Genomic DNA, 18,186 nt, shown 5'->3' on the forward strand with positions numbered 1-18,186 from the left:
GAGCCGCATTTTTAAAAATGTGTTTGCGGGAAGAGGTTCATCAGGCTGTTTCTAACAGACTGACTTACTTAACCAAGTCATTCATAAAAAAGTAAGTATCTTAGCTCCTTAGCCAGCTAAAGGCCTAACTATGTGGGGAGGCAGAGGTGGGAGGAAAGAGAGTGGAAAATAATTAGGACTCAAGAGTATTAAAGGGTTCACATCTTAAAACTCCCCAAAGGGTGAGGGCGGCAGATGACAAATGTTTCAATTCATTGTTGCCATTTATTGATCCCTTTGCTCCTTATCCAACGAAGAACAGAAAAATGGGAAAATGAAAAGTGGGCACCACAGAAAATGTCCCAACCTTGTTCAACCAAAGGCATATTCGATTTGAAGATGGTCCCATTTTTACACCCTCTACTCAGTCAGCAAGGACCTATAAAACGGGCAAAAGAATTCAACAGAACAAACTATGAGAGAATGAATTTCTGTAATCCCAGCACTTTGGGAGGCAACGGCGGGCGGTTCACGAGGTCAGGAGATCAAGACCATCCTGGCTGACATGGTGAAACCCCATCTCTAGTAAAAATACAAAAAATTAGCCGGGTGTGGTGGCGGGTACCTGTGGTCCCAGCTACTGGGGAGGCTGAGGCAGGAGTATGGCGTGAACCCAGGAGGCGGAGCTTGCAGTGAGCCAAGATAGTGCCACTGCACTCCACTCTGGGTGACAGAGCGAGACTCCCATCTCAAAAAAAAAAAAAAAAAGAATGAATTTCATGAATTGTTTTATTAAACTGATGATACTGTTCACAAAGTTACTTTGATGTTCAGCAGTTCCTAACTGGTTTCTACCTTGAAGGCAGAGTGACTTAAACATCTACTGTTTAGTGAGTTTCCCACATCCAGTCTCCCAACCCTATCTGAAGGTTCTGGTAAAATCAAAAGAGATGATGGTAGGGATGCAAAACTAAAGGAAAATTCAATCTCTTTAAACAGGAGTATAGTCAAGTCCATCCTTACAAAAACTCTACAAACAGGAAAGTAATGTTAATGCAATTGATTTAGCAAATGTTTTTCACTGGCAATATCACATGAAAATGGGATTTCTCACTCAAGGACCGCGGAATTACTATAGCTGGTTAGTAAATACCAAGCATTATCTATTGTAAGTTCCCGGCTCTGAGACTTTGTAAACGTTACTGGTCTGTGTTTACAACTTAAGTTTGGGTAAAAACAAAGCCAAGTGTGGGTTTGAAATTTTAAAAACAGGCTCCTTCATCGATGGATTTTACTTTAACAAAAGTGTTTACACTTTCCTGTGTATTTCAACTAGTGGACTGCATGTCACTTCTGGGCCCCAGGCAGGTATTGGCTATAGTCACCACCAAGAACTTGGGCTTTGTGGGAACGGGAGGGGATGCGACTGCGAGTATCCAAGTGACCAAAACCAAACCCCGGCGCGGAGGCGAAGCCTGTCTGGCCGCTGTTCGGAAAGGGGCAGGGGCCCGGGGTCGGGGAGCCGTCGGGGAGCCGGGCGCAGTGGCGTCTCTCCAGCCCCTGGCCACAGGCTTAGCAGGGTGTGCAGCCGAGAGGGAGCGCCGCCGGGCGGGGCGGGGTAGGTCCCCAGGCAGAGGGAGAAGGGCGCGCCTCCCCAAGGGTCCCGGCCCCGCTGTGGTGGGGAAAGGCCGGCTGCGAGAGTCCTCGATACCTGACACAGGGCCAACTCCTCCTTTAGGCTGCTCAGCTCTTCCTCCAGCAGCTGCGTCCGGGTCACCATCGCCTCCTCTATCGAGATGCCCTCTAGCCGTCTGGACCCCATGGGCGCGCTGAGGAGGGGAGCATGAGCCGGAGCTGCCCCACCAGGCCCTCGCCGGCCCCCTGACCCTTCTTCGCCCAGCCAGATTTTATCACTTTTGTCCGCGACCACCTCCCGCGCTGCGCCGGCAAAACCCGAGGCCTCACTGCGCACTGCGTGTACCTCAGCTCCCCGCCCAACACGTGGGGACCTGGGGCCCAACTGTCGCGCTGGGGGCGGAGGGTACGGTGAGGGAGGCGAACGCGCCGCCATGGCTGCAGCAGCTAACGGGTCAAGTTCCCTGTTGGAAACTCCACCTCCCTTTCCCCAACCCGGCAAGCCCGGAATGCTGAGCCGCGCATGCGCGAGTCTTTTCCCGCCTTGGCCAGCGGTGTCTCGTGTTCTGTGGCCCTGGCCCGCTTCCCGCGGGCAATGCGCCCAGCGCGAGCGTTGGGGTACGCACGCGCCGTGGCCCGAAAGGGTAAGGCCGGTCAGCCGGGCGGGCCATCCAGAGGTCCTGTGCCTGAGTCCTTGGCCAGGATCGCCTGGATTTCCCGCCCATCTAAAGCCCTGCCCGCCACTTCCATCCCACCTCTTAAAGCCTTCCTTGACAAGCCCCCAGCCACAAATGATCCTTAACTGTGAAATCCCTCTCCTTCAAGGTCCCTGCCAACTCGTGTGTCACGTTTCATTGACCGCCCTGGAGTGTCAGTTACACGGCTAATCTCTCCAGCGCTATTGTAAGTTCCTTGAGGATCAAGGCATAAGTTTTACACTTAAGTGTTTTCTTCACACCCCTTGGCAAAACTGCTGTAAGTACAGCTGACATCCAGCTGACTAATGTCAAGGAGATGTGGAAAGCCTTGTGCTGAGCTGGGACTATCAAGCAGGTTTCGAACTTGAATGATGATCCTTTGTACACCCTTTGTCTTTTGTTTTGCAAGAGTCATGATTTCCTTTGAGTTTTTATGTCAGCTTCTTTACGCCTTGGCTGGGTATCAGAGGGAGTGTAGCCCACATTGCTGAACAGTTTGGGTCCTTGGAGCAGTTTAAAATCAGTAATTTGGAGCGTGGTTGAAGAAACAAGACCTACTTTATCGTTTGTTCTCTTTTTTTTCTTTTTCTTCTGGCTTTCTTTATAAACTTCAAATAGGCAATAATCTTCTCTTTCTTTGCCCTTCAAATACTTTGTTACTATTGATAAGATTAATAAGCAGATGCATACTGAGCTGGCACCAGAACATTCCTGAAAGTTAGAACTGCCCTCTTCTTCAGAAAGGGTTCCAGAATACTTGGGGAAAGCTGAGATGGGGGTTGAGAGTAGAAGTAGAGAGATCACCACTTTACTGTTAACTTCATTTAATCAAAAAATCACTGTCTGTGCATGAGAATCTAGTCAGGATGCCAAAAGACACCCTCCCAATTAGAATCCTGCCAAGTCAAGCAAGGTAAGTGGACTTCCTTCAAACTGAAGGTGAATTCCTTACAAAAATTTATAAAAGGGTACATTAGAAAAAGTATGTTTATAAGCCTGTCTTAGAACTAGCTAATCTACTGAACATTTACCATATGCTGAGTCCAGTGTTAAGCACTTATCATATATGAACTCAATACATATGTCACCTTCAATTAGATTATTATCTATCTCCATTTTTACTAGTGAGGAAACAGACTTGCAAGATTACTGTAACTTCTCTGAAATTCCATGTCTGGTATCAGAAAAAGCTAGGCTTTGAATTCACTGAATTTCACTTAACTCTGAAAACCTGTACTTTGATCGCTACCCTGTCTCCACACCTGTGACTTGAAATACAACATTTGGTCTTGATAGCCTGTGAGATTTCACTAGACTTAAGACTGGCAAGTCTAACAACATAAGTTACATGTTTGGCCCCAAATCAGTATTAATGCACATTTTTAATTACTATATGTCATTCACTCCAAAGGACATCATTTCACCTGATCATTAAAAGATTCTTTCGAAAAGCAGTGGCATAAATTTGTATATGTGACCCCCCAAAAGGATAATATCCTTACTCTTTGACTAGGCATTTTTTTAAATTTTGTCTTTATTGGAGCAAAACACACAAAATACACAACATAAAATTTACCATTGTAGGCATTTTAAATGCCTACAAATAGGCCAGGTGCGGTAGCTCACGCCTGCAATCCCAGCACTTTGGGAGGCTGAGGCTGGCCGATCACTTGAGATCAGGAGTTCGAGACCAGCCTGGACAACATAGTGAAAACCCGTCTCTGCTAAAAATACAAAAAATAGCTGGGAGTGGTGGTGCATGCCTGTAATCCCAGCTACTAGAGAGGCCATGGCAGGACAATCATCGGAACATGGGAGGCAGAGGTTGCAGTGAGCCGAGATCACACCACTGCACTCCAGCCTGGGTGATAAAGTGAGACTGTCTCAAAAAATAAATAAATAAATAAAATGGCTACAAATAAAGAACAATCAGTAGCCTTAACTACATTCATCATGTTAGGCAACCACCACCACTACCTAGTTACAGAACATTTTCATCACCGGAGGTAGAAACCACATACCCACATTAGTATCTCCACATTCTCACCACCCCCAAGCCCCAAACAACCATTAATTCCCTTTACATCTCTATGGTTTTGCCTGTTTTGGATATTTCATATTAATGGAACCATACAATAGGTGACCTTTTCTGTCTGGTTTCTTTTATTAGCATAATGTTTTCAAGGTTCATCTATGTTGTGGCATGTATCAGTACTTCATTCTTTTTTATAGCTGAAAATACACCATACAGTGGTTCTTTCTGCCTTTTGCCTATTGTGAATAGAGCTGCTGTAAACATTCATGTACAGGTTTTTGTCTGAACATTGATGTTCAATTTTTTGTTTACATACCTATGAGTAGAATGTCTAGGTCATATGTTTAATTTACTGAGGAATCACCAAATTATTTTCTACAGTGGTTGTGTCATTTTACCTTCCTATAAGCAATGTATTGGCATTCTAATTTCTCATCATCCTCACCAACGCTTATTTTTTGTTTTGTTTTGTGTTTTTTTTTTTTTTGCTCTTTTATTATTATACTTTAAGTTATAGGGTACATGTGCATAGCATGCAGGTGTGTTACATAGGTATACATATGCCATGTTGGTGTGCTGCACCCGTTAACTCATCATTTACATCAGGTATATCTCCTAAAGCTATCCCTCCTCCCTACCCCCACCCCACGACAGGCCCCGATGTGTGATGTTCCCCACCCTGTGTCCATGTGTTCTCATTGTTCAGTTCCCACCTGTGAGTGAGAACATGCAGTGTTGTTTGTTTATGGCCAGTCTAGTGGGTGTAAAGTGGTGTCTCTTTGTGGTTTTCATTTGCATTTTTCCCCATGACTAATGACAATGAGCATATTTTCATGTATTTGTTGGACATTTGTTTCTCTTCTTTGGAGAAATATCTATTCATTCAAGTTCTTTGACTATTTTTTAATTGGGTTATTTGTCTTTTTGTTGTAGAGTTATAAAAGTTCTTTATTGGCAGACAATTTTTAAGAAAAGAAACATGCACATTTCCAGAACTATGCATAAGGAGTTCTTTCTTGTATTAGTTATTTGCTGAAATGACAGAAACGGATGAAATGTTAAATATAAACACTTGTGACTCAGAAGAATAAGTTAAATATCTGCACTACTATGTGAATAAAAATGTGCAAAACAATCAAGGTGCTTTTCCTGTTCAACTCTTTGTCCAAATATTTAAAAGTGATACTCTCTGTTCTGAAGAAATACATAATGAAGTCTGCTGAGGATGAAGTATATTAGAATAGAGAATTTCCCAATGTTTCAACTATACAATGATGATATTGAGAGATTCTCTCAATATCATCATTGTATAGTTGAAACATTGGGAAATAAGGAAAGAAATATGTAAATTAATATCGCATTTAAATTGCCTCTTTTACTTTAATTTTTAAAATTTATTTTTAACTTCTGTTTTAAAAGAGAAAAAATGTATAAGCAGTTTCTCAGCCTTTATGTTTCTTTGTTTCCAGAAAGAATGCAGAATTTTAAGACCCATGTATTTCTGCTTTACCAATTTTGTGTAATCTTTATTTGGTCAGCATAATTTAATTAAGTTTTAAAACATTATTAGGTATTGGTAAGACCTCAAACATCTTAGATTTCTTTTCGTATCATTTTAAGAATTTATCTCAGTTTTTAGTGTTTGCCATGTCCTAGAGATTTAAATCAAGAATCACTTGCTTCAGCATCAAAAGAAAAACCCATAAGCTAGAATGTGCCGATGTGATGCTTGAGTCAGTAGTAGATGCATCATGACAGCCTAGTGTGGACAAATCTCAATCCAGAAGTTAGTAGAAGTAAATAAAGAGGATTGTTTTGTGCTTTCAATTACTGCAATTTTGATTGAGCAATTCCTGGCAACTATTGATCCCCTGATCAGTCCTGAGAATGCTCTAGGTCCCAATTATAGGTATACAAGGAGACATCATCAGTTCCTGTTCAAAAATTATGACCCAACAGAGCTATGACAGAATTTCAGTTTCCATTTTCATCTCCAAAGATTGCCAAACAGTCCAAAACTGTTCAAACAACTGTCGTTTTTTCTAATTATAAGCAAAAATTGTCTCCACTGAACCCCAACTCTAAGTGTGTGTGTTGTTCGGTGGGGGCAGGGGGGGAAGTAACCTGTAAGCCTTAGGTTTGAGTAACTTGTATCAGCTTATTTAGTTCAGCAAAGTTTGGAATATAGTCCTAGGTTCCCTGAGAAGTTCAGCTGGTTCCACAAAACACAGGGTTGCATAGTTTCACCTCTTCATTTCAACACATGACCAGAGAGAGGTAACACCCTACTTTTTCAGCCTTCTCATTTATATTTACATTTCCTCCACCCTAATAGATGGGATTATACACCCATGGTCCTAGGTATTTTAATAGAATATTGTTTATCCTCAAGGCAATATTGCAAAAGTACTCCAGTTCTTCCAGCCCTTTTTCTCCCCTGATTTTATCCTAAACATGAAGGCCTTCTTTTTCCACTGCCAGTGACCTGGTTTGATATTTCTGTCTTGAAGATTCCTACTTATTCCACATTACAGTGGTCTCACACACTTACACACACACACAGTCACAAGCATTTTGCCTGTTGATCCAGAATGCCACCTCTTCAATCACCACCACTCCTTTGCCTTAGTAAGGGGGCTTCTGTAACCAGAGAAATAGCACTTTTTCCCAACCCAACATCATCCTGATGTGTCACATACCCACTTATGACACATAGCAGACTTTCAATAACAGCAGCCAATTCCAAACTTTCTGATTTTCTTAGTCCATACCAGTAGTTGACTGTTTTATCCTCATCTTCCATGTTAGCAATAGGAGATAAATTTTATCAAATGGCCAAGGAGATGGCAGCAATATTGAATGGCAGAATCCCACTTCTACTGAATGTGTTGAAGTAACCCACACAGAGGCACTGATTCCAGTCACAAGGATGAGAAACATACATGTCATCTTACTATCAGAGGGTCAATTCCTTTTCTGCTTGGTGAGGTGATCAATCAAGAGTACAACCCATTGAGTACTTCAAGGAACAGTTAAAACAAGGACTAATTACAAAGGTAAGAGTAGGACTGAGAAAATGAGGGAAACACACCATACCCTGTGGCTTCTTTTTTTTTTTTTTTTTTTTTTGAGATGGAGTCTCATTCTGTCGCCCAGACTGGTGTGCAGTGGCGCGATCTCGGCTCACTACAAGCTCCGCCTCCCGGGTTCACGCCATTCTCCTGCCTCAGCCTCCTAAGTAGCTACGACTACAGGCACCCGCACCGCGCCTGGCTAATTTTTTTTTTTTTTTTTTTAATAGAGACGGGATTTCCCTGTGGTCTCCATCTCCTGACCTCGTGATCCGCCCGCCTCGGCCTCCCAAAGTGCTGGGATTACAGGCGAGAGCCACCATGCCCAGCCACCCTGAGGCGTCTTAAAGGATGGGAAATGTTAGCACCCTAGGCTTGAAGGAATGAGATAAAGAGCAGCTAATGGTACCAGCGGACAGAAGGGCTGGGTACAGAGAGCTGTCTGGTGAGAGGCACAGACTCTGGAAATTCAGAGCCAAAGGAACAAATGCTCCAACTTCTTCCCTCATACCCACCTCCTCCTGTGCTCCCCACTTGCTGAACCCAACCCGTTTTTACAGGTCAGCCCACTGGGACGTGGGGCAGGGTGGGAAACATCAGGAGACAATCTGGAGGGGCAAACATGATATATCTAGCTCAAGAGGCCAAGGTAGTCTCATAAGCAACAATTGGGATGCGGCCCAAATTGCATCCTATTATGGACAATAAATGATTCAAAGTAACAGCTCTTATGTTGTTCTCACGGAAGCTGGTTGGACATTAATTTACAACAAGCCTGCAAAATAGAAAAAAAAAAAAAAAAAAAAAGGCCAGCCGCGGTGGCTCAAGCCTGTAATCCCAGCACTTTGGGAGGCCGAGACGGGCGGATCATGAGGTCAGGAGATCGAGACCATCCTGGCTAACACGGTGAAACCCCGTCTCTACTAAAAAATACAAAAAACTAGCCAGGCGAGGTGGCGGGCGCCTGTAGTCCCAGCTACTCGGGAGGCTGAGGCAGGAGAATGGCGTGAACCTGGGAGGCGGAGCTTGCAGTGAGCTGAGATCCGGCCACTGCACTCCAGCCTGGGCGACAGAGCGAGACTCCGTCTCCAAAACAAAAATAAATAAAAAGTGAATCACACACTACAAAGTAGAGGGAACAGAATTCAGGCAAGAGTTAGGCAAAGAGTTAGGCTTTTAAACAGAAACCCCTCTACAAGCACCAAAGGGAATGTGTCTATGTACGTACTTTATCATCTTCATATTCTTCATTAAACCCAGTTTCCAGAAGGTCTAGACTACACTAGGTAATTCTGATTATCCTATATATTACATATTCCAAGATAATATGTACTCAATTTCTTTTGCATTAATTTTATATTTTGCATCTCTTTTATAATTGTATAATTCTTTTCATATTTCATTTACATATGATTGGTAGTTCTATATTTATTTTTATATATTTAGAGATTATAAGATCCTAGATGGAAGAAAATGCCCGTTTTTTCTTTATCACTCATGATACCTATCACAATGCCCTAACACAGGAAGCACTTGATAAATGTCTATCAGCTAGCTTTCTATAAGCCACAGAAGTTATTGCCTTCAGCAATTAATGGACATTCCTCATGGTAGTTACTAATATCTCACTTTAGTAGACAGTGCTTTGCTATGAACAGAGAATGTTTTTGTGGAGTATCAGATATCAAAATTAATATTTGAGATAAATTGATCACATAGTAGCAGTATGCTAACTACTGTTGGTGGGAAATGAAACTGTTGGTTCCTGGTGGCCGGGTGTGGTGGCTCACGCCTGTAATCCCAGCACTTTGGGAGGCTGAGGTGGGTGGATCATGAGGTCAGGAGATCGAGACTATCCTGGCCAACACAGTGAAACCCCATCTCTACTAAAAATACAAAATATTAGCCAAGCGTGGTGGCAGGCGCCTGTAGTCCCAGCTACTCAGGAGGCTAAGGCAGGAGAATGGCATGAACCCGGGAGTGGGAGCTTGCAGTGAGCTGAGATCCGGCCACTGCACTCCAGCCTGGGCGACAGAGCAAGACTCCGTCTCAAAAACCAAACAAAAAAAATGGTTCCTGGTGCCACCAAAATTTCTTTTTCCCAAACAATGTTTTCTGATGTAGCAAACTTCTACAACAAATTCCTTGGGAAGAGAAAAAGGCAGAAAAGGACAAATGCAGTCAATGTGGGGACCCTTTGCCAGTACACTGTTCTTTTACTCATTCCTTAACTCTTTTAACAAGTATTTACTGAACACTTCTAGGAATACAGCAATGAATAAAACAGTCACAGTTCTTGCTTTTGCATAGCTTATACTTTACTAGGAGAAAACATATCATAAACAGATAAATATATTGTTAATTAGTGATGTTATATATCTTAAAAAGCAAGGAAGAACAGTGAGTAATAACAATGGTAAGGTGCCATTTTAGGTAGACTAGTCAAGAAAAGCATTTCAAAGAAAGAATATCTAAGCAAGCACCTCAACTGACTGGGAAGCACACCAGGGAAGTATCTGGGAGACTATCAGACAACAAGGACATTGAAGGTATGAACATAAAGCAAAAGGTCGAGTGAAAACTGAACACTGCAGTGCTTTATAGATTGTGAGGGATAACACATTCTTACACACCATTTCCCAGGAAATGCCTATTATCCTACAATCTCAAAGAAGCTGATCCCTAAGTGGATAAAATACCCACATGACTAGGGAACAAGTTTTGTGATCCACAAGAAAATCCCAAATATAAATCATGCTGAAAGACTTAAATAAGAGAAAGAAGCTGACCTGGGGTTTAAATAAAAAGGAATGATGGTTACTCCTGGTTCCCTTGTGATGGTTGTAGATAAGAATCACATAAAGGAGCTTTTCAAAGAATGTTACCTGGGTCCCATCTCCAGAGATTATGATTCAGTGGTGTGGTATGGGACCCAGCCTTGCTATTTTATTTTTAAGAGTTCCCCAGATGAGTCTAACATGCACCCAGAATTGAGAATCACTGAGTTAAGCTGTCAAAAAATATCCCATGCTTTGTGCTTCTGGGATGCACAAAAGATGTCTCACAATTATTTACTCAGTCAGTAGTTAATCAAATTATGTATGGCATACCTAATATGTGCTAGGAGCTTAACACTGGAGATACAGAAAAGCCAAGGCCAACCAGTTTCTACCTTCATGAACTCATATGGGGAAAGTTAATTGACAAACAAGTAAGCAACTTAACAAACAACAACATAGAGAATGTAATAAGTGCTAAAAAGGAAAGAAGGGTGATGTGACGAAGACTATCTGGGCAGGTACTACTTTCATTAAGTCAGTTAACAGGGGCCCTCTGAAGAGGTAGAATGTGAGCTGAAATCTGAAAGATGAGAAGGAACCAACTATTCAGAAAGTCTAGGGTGTGAATGGAAAATACAAAACACCAGAGGTACAAAGTTGCTTGGTATGTTCGCTGACAAGAGTCAACTTGAATTTCCAGTGTAAGTCATGCACTATTATCTATTCTAGGTACCTTATGTTTGAAGAATCATGAAATATTTGTCTTTTGATGTATGATGTATTTCACTTGGCATAATATTTTCAAAGTTCATCCACATTGTAGCATGTATCAGAATTTCAATCTTTTATACATTCCATTATCTTATACACTACATTTTCTCTGTCCACTCACCTGCTGATGGACATTTGGGTTGTTTTCATCTTTTGCCTATTGCATATAATGCTGCTATGAACACTGGTGGTTAAGTAGCTGTTTCAGGTACTGCTTTTAATTATTTTGGGAGAAACTATATTTTAAACAATGTTGAAATTGTGGTTAAAATAAATTAGGTATTGTGAAGGTTAATACTGAGTGTCAACTTGATTGGTTTGAAGGATGCAAAGTATTGATCCTGGGTGTGTCTGTGAGGGTGTTGCCAAAGGAGATTAACATTTGAGTCAGTGGACTGGGAAAGGCAGACCCACCCTTATTCTGGGTGGGCACTACCTAATCAGCTGCCAGCCAGAATATAAAGCAGGTACAAAAACATGAAAAGATTAGATGGGCCTGGCTTCCTAGTCTCATCTTTCTCCTGTGCTAGATGCTTCCTGCCCTGGAATATCAAACTCTAAGTTCTTCAGTTTTGAGACCCAGACTGGCTTTTCTTGCTCCTCAGCTTGCAGACAGCCTATTGTGGGACCTTGTGATCATGGGAGTTAATACTTAATAAACTCCCCTTTATATATCTATAGAGAGATAGATGTCTATAGATAGATAGATAAAGATATAGACAGATAGATAGATCCCCTATTTGTTCTGTCCTTTAGAGAACCCTAATACAGATATATTATGTATCCATGAGATTTTGTGGGTCAAACTAAAAAATTACTAATGATTTGTAACATGTTTCTGTTACAAATAACATGTAATATATTTCATTGAATTCTAAGCTTTAGAAAGCAAATTTAAAAGAATCATATTGTAGGTAACATGTAAGTTGGCAGCTGATATGTATCTCCTATGAAATAACTTAAAATTTATCTGTAAACTGAAATACGATTCACTGACAATTTTCAGTTCTTCGACCTCCCAGAACCAGACATGATTCCTAGGCTAAGCAGTGTCATAGGGAACTGGGTTACTGTTAACCAGCCTCCACTAACAAAAATGAAGTGGGATCAAGGCCGAGTGTCAGGGCCGGTGGCTTCTGTGACGGGAGCGGTCTCCTGCTATCTCCCTAGAAACAATTGGGTAGATACTTGTAATTTAGGATTCCTGGAACAGTATGGAAATGTAAAATGATGTGGATGCAATGAATAGAATGAGCAGAGATATATAAATATGAAGAGCTTGAAGACCATTTAATTTTAGAGGCCTTACTCGAAACCACATCAAACATACAAAATGCATTAGATCCCACATTAAAATGTTTTAGATAGCTAGGAAAGGGTTAAGATTAAGCTAAGAGGTTAGTCGCATTTATGTGCACTTAATTAGATATATATTACTTTTTATTTTGTCATTTTTTAGTATTTCAAGGCCAAAAAATTATTTTTCAGGTCTCAAATATTTTCATAGGCCCTTAAATATACATAGGCCATAATCATATGTGTAACTGGCTCTGTAGTAATTCTTCATCTCAAAATAGTTCTCATTTTCCCCTCTTAGGACACTTGCTTCTGACCACATAACTGACCATAACTAATTTTTCAACAGTAATGCAGTAACCAGAAGAAAAAACAAAAATAGGCCGGGCGCAGTGGCTCAAGCCTGTAATCCCAGCACTTTGGGAGGCCGAGACGGGCGGATCACGAGGTCAGGAGATCGAGACCATCCTGGCTAACACAGTGAAACCCCGTCTCTACTAAAAAATACCAAAAAAAAAACTAGCGGGGCGAGGTGGCGGGCGCCTGTAGTCCCAGCTCCTCGGGAGGCTGAGGCAGGAGAAAGGCGTAAACCCGGGAGGCGGAGCTTGCAGTGAGCTGAGATCTGGCCACTGCACTCCAGCCCAGGTGACAGAGCGAGACTCCGTCTCAAAAAAAAAAAAAAAAAAAAAAAAGAAAAAGAAAAAACAAAAATAATATATATTACCTCTACAATTTCTGGTTATAAAATAAAATGTTTCCCAGAGTCAATGTACTACAACACCAGCTAAGTGCTAGTAATCAGAAATTTCTAGAATCAAGAGCAACAATCGTTCAGAAACAAGCTGCCAAGTTCCTGACTCCTGTCAGCTTCTCAAAATAGGAAAATGCTGTAGTAAAAAGCCAGCATTGAAACAAATACTCTCCCTACTTCCATATACCCACATACAATTAAAGACACTCCGGGAGTAACAAAGTCTTCTGTTAAAATTCAAAGCTAACTTCCCTTTTAAATTTCTTAAGCATCCACAATGAATTACTTCAATAGCATAATAAAATTACTTTCTACCTAATATACAATTGTGGCTTCCAGTTGGATGTTCCCTTGAAAACTAGAGATGTGTTTATTTTGGGACTAGCCTTTCATGCTTCTAAGCCTTGGCACGAGCAATTTCTACCATCCTGGTAGATTTTTCCACCACTTCTTTAACTAATAAAATGCCTACCCATTCTTTAAAGCCCAATTTAAATGTCATTGTTTCCGCAGGCCCTTTCTGGCTCCTAGAGATTCCCAGAGTCATACTTTATTCCCCATGCTCTCAGGACTCAGCACATTTTACCTAATTCATAAGTGAGTATGTGTTAGTATGTCTGCTCTCTACCACTAGACTTTCAGCTCTGGAAAGCAAGGCACTTGCTATGATCATGTCTGTATTACCATCCATCTAATACACTTAAATTCATAAAGCAAGTGATAATTTTCTCTATTATACACACTCTATGCTTTGCATAGGGTAGCAATTTTTCTATTAATTTAACCTGGAAAGTGAGAAACTGTTTGACCATCTGTTCTCCCACTCTGTGATGAAACAACGTTTTTGAGTATGATTTTGGTTAGCTTTCTCATTCTTTTGTAACAGCAAATTGTCGGTCTTTTTCTTTTCCACTTGTCTCAAAGTTTCCATCACCTTGTAGAGATCATTACAAACAGTGCTTCAACTGTATCATAAAAAGCTGCTAACATAGCCAAAAGTTTTTCCACTTTCAGATTTCTGGGATGGTGTTCTGGGAGAAAATGTAGCTAGGTGAGTGTAGCTATGTGAGAGCAAGAGGAAGAGGGAGAAAGGTTGATAGAGTGTTATTGACCTTCTGAGGAAGCTAGTTTATGATGCTCAAAGATCACTCATTGTGTTGTTGATTTCTTAGGGAATAATCAACATTAACTTTCTATTATTATGGCCCTTCAGCTATAAAAATTAAGTAAATTTCATGCATGGAATTTCCCTATTTAGATAGGAGGAAACTATTCATTGATAAAGATGAGAAAAACTTTCTAGTTTACTACTTCCGGTGAATCCCAGAATCACAGATAATTACTCCCATAAGGACTAACTACTATAATTATATTAGTGCCCTCTGCTGTACATGTGCAAAATTACAGAAAATAATGTGTTCTTTCAAGATTTGTCTAGACAGTCTCGGCTTTGGCATTTTCCAGAAGCAAGTCTTTAACAGCATCCTTATTTAATTTCAGCTGAATAAACTTTTATCATGTTGGGTGAAATTTTACCTCTCATAATTACTGTCTAACCCTAACAAAATAACAGTGTATAAGAGGTAGTCATTATAGGCCCATTGTCATGCTAGGGAAAATACTAATTAAATGTTTGTGAAATAATGGAAATTACTCTACGGCATGGCAATTATTTGAAAGTCTGCCTTTCTTTTATAATAATTATGTGCTGATCACTTTCTGTTGGACTTTCCTTTTTTATATCCTCCTGTGTTTATTTAAGTTGGAGTCAATTCAGAGCCGCATAAAATTTTTACTTGCCATGACATTCAATAATTATTTTGTATGACATTTGTTTTATGCCATTTGATTGTTTCTATGGTCTAAATTAAAAATTCCTGCTTCTGTCTGAATTTTATTAACTGAAAATAATATTAAGAGGCTGAGGCCATAGCTGTAAGTAGTCCTCTGTCAACCACTTATCTTTTCGTTTATCTCTCATTCCAGGTTATGAAATTGTAAGCATCTCACTTACCTTTAATAATCATTCCACATCCTCAGAACAGGAAATTTATTTCAGATTTACATGCTATATCTTTATTTTGTGCATTTTATGTCTATGTATTAAGAAAATATATATAAAATAGCGTAATTTAAAATGGAAACGAGAATTTATTTACAAACATTGATTTTGGTAATAACCTGTGAGTCTTAGAAATGACTGTTTTGGGTTTATTTCTTGCCTTTTTTTTTTTTTTTTTTTTTTGAGACGGATTCTCACTCTGTCAACAGGCTAAAGTGCAGTGATCTCGGCTCACTGCAACCTCTGGCTCCTGGGTTCAAGTGATTCTCTTGCCTCAGCCTCCCGAGCAGCTGGGACTACAGGTGCATGCCACCATTCCCAGCTAACTTTTGTATTTTTAATAGAGAAGGGGTTTCACTGTGTTGGCCAGAATGATCTCCATCTCTTGACCTCGTGATCCACACATCTTGGGCTCCCGAAGTGCTGGGATTACAGGCGTGAGCCACCACGCCTGGCCTATTTCTTGCCATCTTCTTGTAAACTTCCCCCCATCTAAATCACTGTACTTAGTTCATATTTATACATTTGTTTAGAGCAGTTTTAGAAAATGTGTAAATCTGTTATTAACCAAATATCTTTCTTTACTATTAAGAATTATATATGTATATATACGTTTAAGATATATAAATGTACCTTAAGAAGTAATTTTTTGGTAGATGTTAATTTTCCAAGGAAAAGTATGACATTTGTCAAAACTAGAAAGAGACATTTTAAAATTACAGTAAATTAAAATGTACAAATAAAACCACAAGACAATGGAAAAAGAGTTTCAAAGTTTAATAGAATTTAAAGTGGATTAACTTCCCAACTTGGGAAAAATCAGAGAAATCTTCAGGTGTAGCCGAGAGCACAATGACAATCAAAAATGAAGGCGAACTAAGGTAAGGATAAGGAATAATATTGGAAAAAATATACCTAATATAGGTAATTTTAGGAAATATAGGAAAAACCTAAAATGATAGGTTCCATTATCCAGTCAAGAGTTTTTACTCTGAATATAATTTTCTGTTTTGAATGCTGCAATCTAGAGGTAAATAACTAAACAGAAGGAATAAATATCACAAATGCTGATGTATAATATTTACTGTTTTTCTTTTTCTTTTTCTTTTTTTGAGACGGAGTTTCACTCTTGTTGCTCAGGCTGGAGTGCAATGGTGCCATCTTGGCTCCCTGCAACCTCCACCTCCTGGTTTCAGGCAATTCTCCTGCCTCAACCTCCCAAGTAGCTGGGATTACAAGCATGTGCCACCATGCCCGGCTAATTTTGTATTTTTAGTAAAGAAATTTTTCCTACTATTTTTAGGGGTTTCTCCACGTTGGTCAGGCTGGTCTCAAACTCCTGACCTCAGGTGATCTGCCCACCTTGGCTGCCCAAAGTGCTGGGATTACAGGCATGAGCCACCACACCCAGCCCAGATTTACTGTTTTTCATTTCACCACATTGGATACTGTTTGACAGGAAGATGCATAATATATTTAGTTGTAGTAAACATATACGCATGTTGTATTAAAAGAATATTTTGTATTTTTTGGCTTTTTAGAAATGCATTAAAATAGTTTGTTTTAGTCAGGAAAGGGGGAGTGGCACTCATAAAGTGCTACATGTGACCTGACACTTTGAACAGTGGTGTCATATAACAGCCCACTGCTCTCCCTAGCTCACTGCTGACACTCTGATCTTGTAGGAAGAAAGTTTGCCCCTAGAAGTCTGGAAATTAATTTATACTGCATGGGGAGGCATGTAATATGGCTGATGCTCCAATTTCTGACTTTATTTCGAAGAAAAATGTATTCTTAAAACAGAAACGGTCTTTAAGTTGGTGACAATAAATGGCTCCTATGAAATTTGAAATATTAAGCCCCCTTGGCAAAGCAAGCTTATTTTTTTAAACAAAGACAAAATTATCTCTCTATAATTAGGAATGATATGTTTTTATATTCAATACATATTGAATAACTTGAACAAAAAAATTAACAAGACACTTAAAATGTTATATAAAATGATCAAATAATTGATTAATTATTCTAGAAGGGAAATAATGGTTAGAAATGTCCTTATTTTATAGGTAAAGACAGTTTATAAATACCAAAAGCATATTAAAGCAGAAGTAGCTAGATATTTATACCAACACCCACTCTCACCTTTTCTTTAAAAACAAAACACAGATATATGTGAATGTATGTCTATACACGTGTATATTTGCGTTTAAGTGTGCAGGCAATATGGCCAGATAAAGGACTATAATATGCAACCTTCCTTGAAAGTAGGTTCTATCCCAGAGAAATATTTAGAAAATCTCCCATATATTTAGAAATTACACATTTCTGAATATTTCATTGGTCAAAGATGATGTCAAAAGAAAATTAGAAGATATATTAAAGTAAATAAAAAATATACAACATATCAAAATCTGTGGGATGCACTCAAGCAGTGCTTAGAGGAAAACTTATACAATCAAATGCATATGTTATAAAGGAATAAGGGTATCAAATCCATAACCTAAGTTTCTATCTTAGAAAACAAGTAAAAAAAAGAGCAAATTAAAACCAAAGTAAGAAGGAACGTAACAATAAAGATAATATGGTCATTCTACTTAGAAAACTGCAAAGAATCTACAGAAAAATTCCTGAGTTAGTAAGATCACAGGATAAAATCTCAGCTATAAAAAGATATACAAGTCAACTGACAAACAAGTCACTTGTTCCCTCAAGAAACATGAATTTGAACAACTACTCACACATGAAAATAGCTTCATAAAAGCTGAAGAACAAAAAGATAGAAGGCAGTTGACAGATTATATCACTTGGGTAGATCATAGAAATATAAAAATATGCGTTAAAGAGGTAGCAAGGACAATTTCAAATTATCCACATCACCCCTCCCCAAGTCCACACAGCACGGCATGGATAGAGATACCAACATATCTTGCAGAAATTGCAAGTTCAGTTTCAGACCACTGCAATAAAACAAACATCACAATAAACACAATAAAATAAATCACACAAGTTTTTGGTTTCCAAGTTAATATGAAAGTTATCTTTACATTATACTGTAGTATATTAAGTATGCAATAGCTTTATGTCTAAAAAACAACATCCATTCCCTAT

At 39.6% G+C, this 18,186-nt stretch overlaps 2 protein-coding genes across 6 annotated transcripts in view; both read right to left on the reverse strand.

The window, feature by feature from the left end:
* CNTLN (centlein) overlaps positions 1-2,128 on the reverse strand; it is a 373,184-nt gene extending 371,056 nt beyond the window's left edge. For 2 of the 5 annotated variants that reach the window (XM_050761626.1, XM_050761627.1), the window contains exon 1: positions 1,691-2,104. In XM_050761626.1, the coding sequence (XP_050617583.1) occupies positions 1,691-2,050 (360 nt within the window). In that variant the 5' untranslated portion in view covers positions 2,051-2,104. Of the gene's footprint in view, positions 1-1,690 lie in introns of all 5 variants that reach the window. The other 3 variants (XM_050761625.1, XM_050761628.1, XM_050761624.1) reach the window with 3 other exon arrangements.
* Positions 1-18,186, reverse strand: part of SH3GL2 (SH3 domain containing GRB2 like 2, endophilin A1) — a 796,347-nt gene that overhangs the window by 674,278 nt on the left and 103,883 nt on the right. The window lies entirely within an intron of this gene.

The sequence above is a fragment of the Macaca thibetana genome, chromosome 15 (assembly GCF_024542745.1).
Source record: "Macaca thibetana thibetana isolate TM-01 chromosome 15, ASM2454274v1, whole genome shotgun sequence".
Classification (NCBI taxonomy): domain Eukaryota; kingdom Metazoa; phylum Chordata; class Mammalia; order Primates; family Cercopithecidae; genus Macaca; species Macaca thibetana.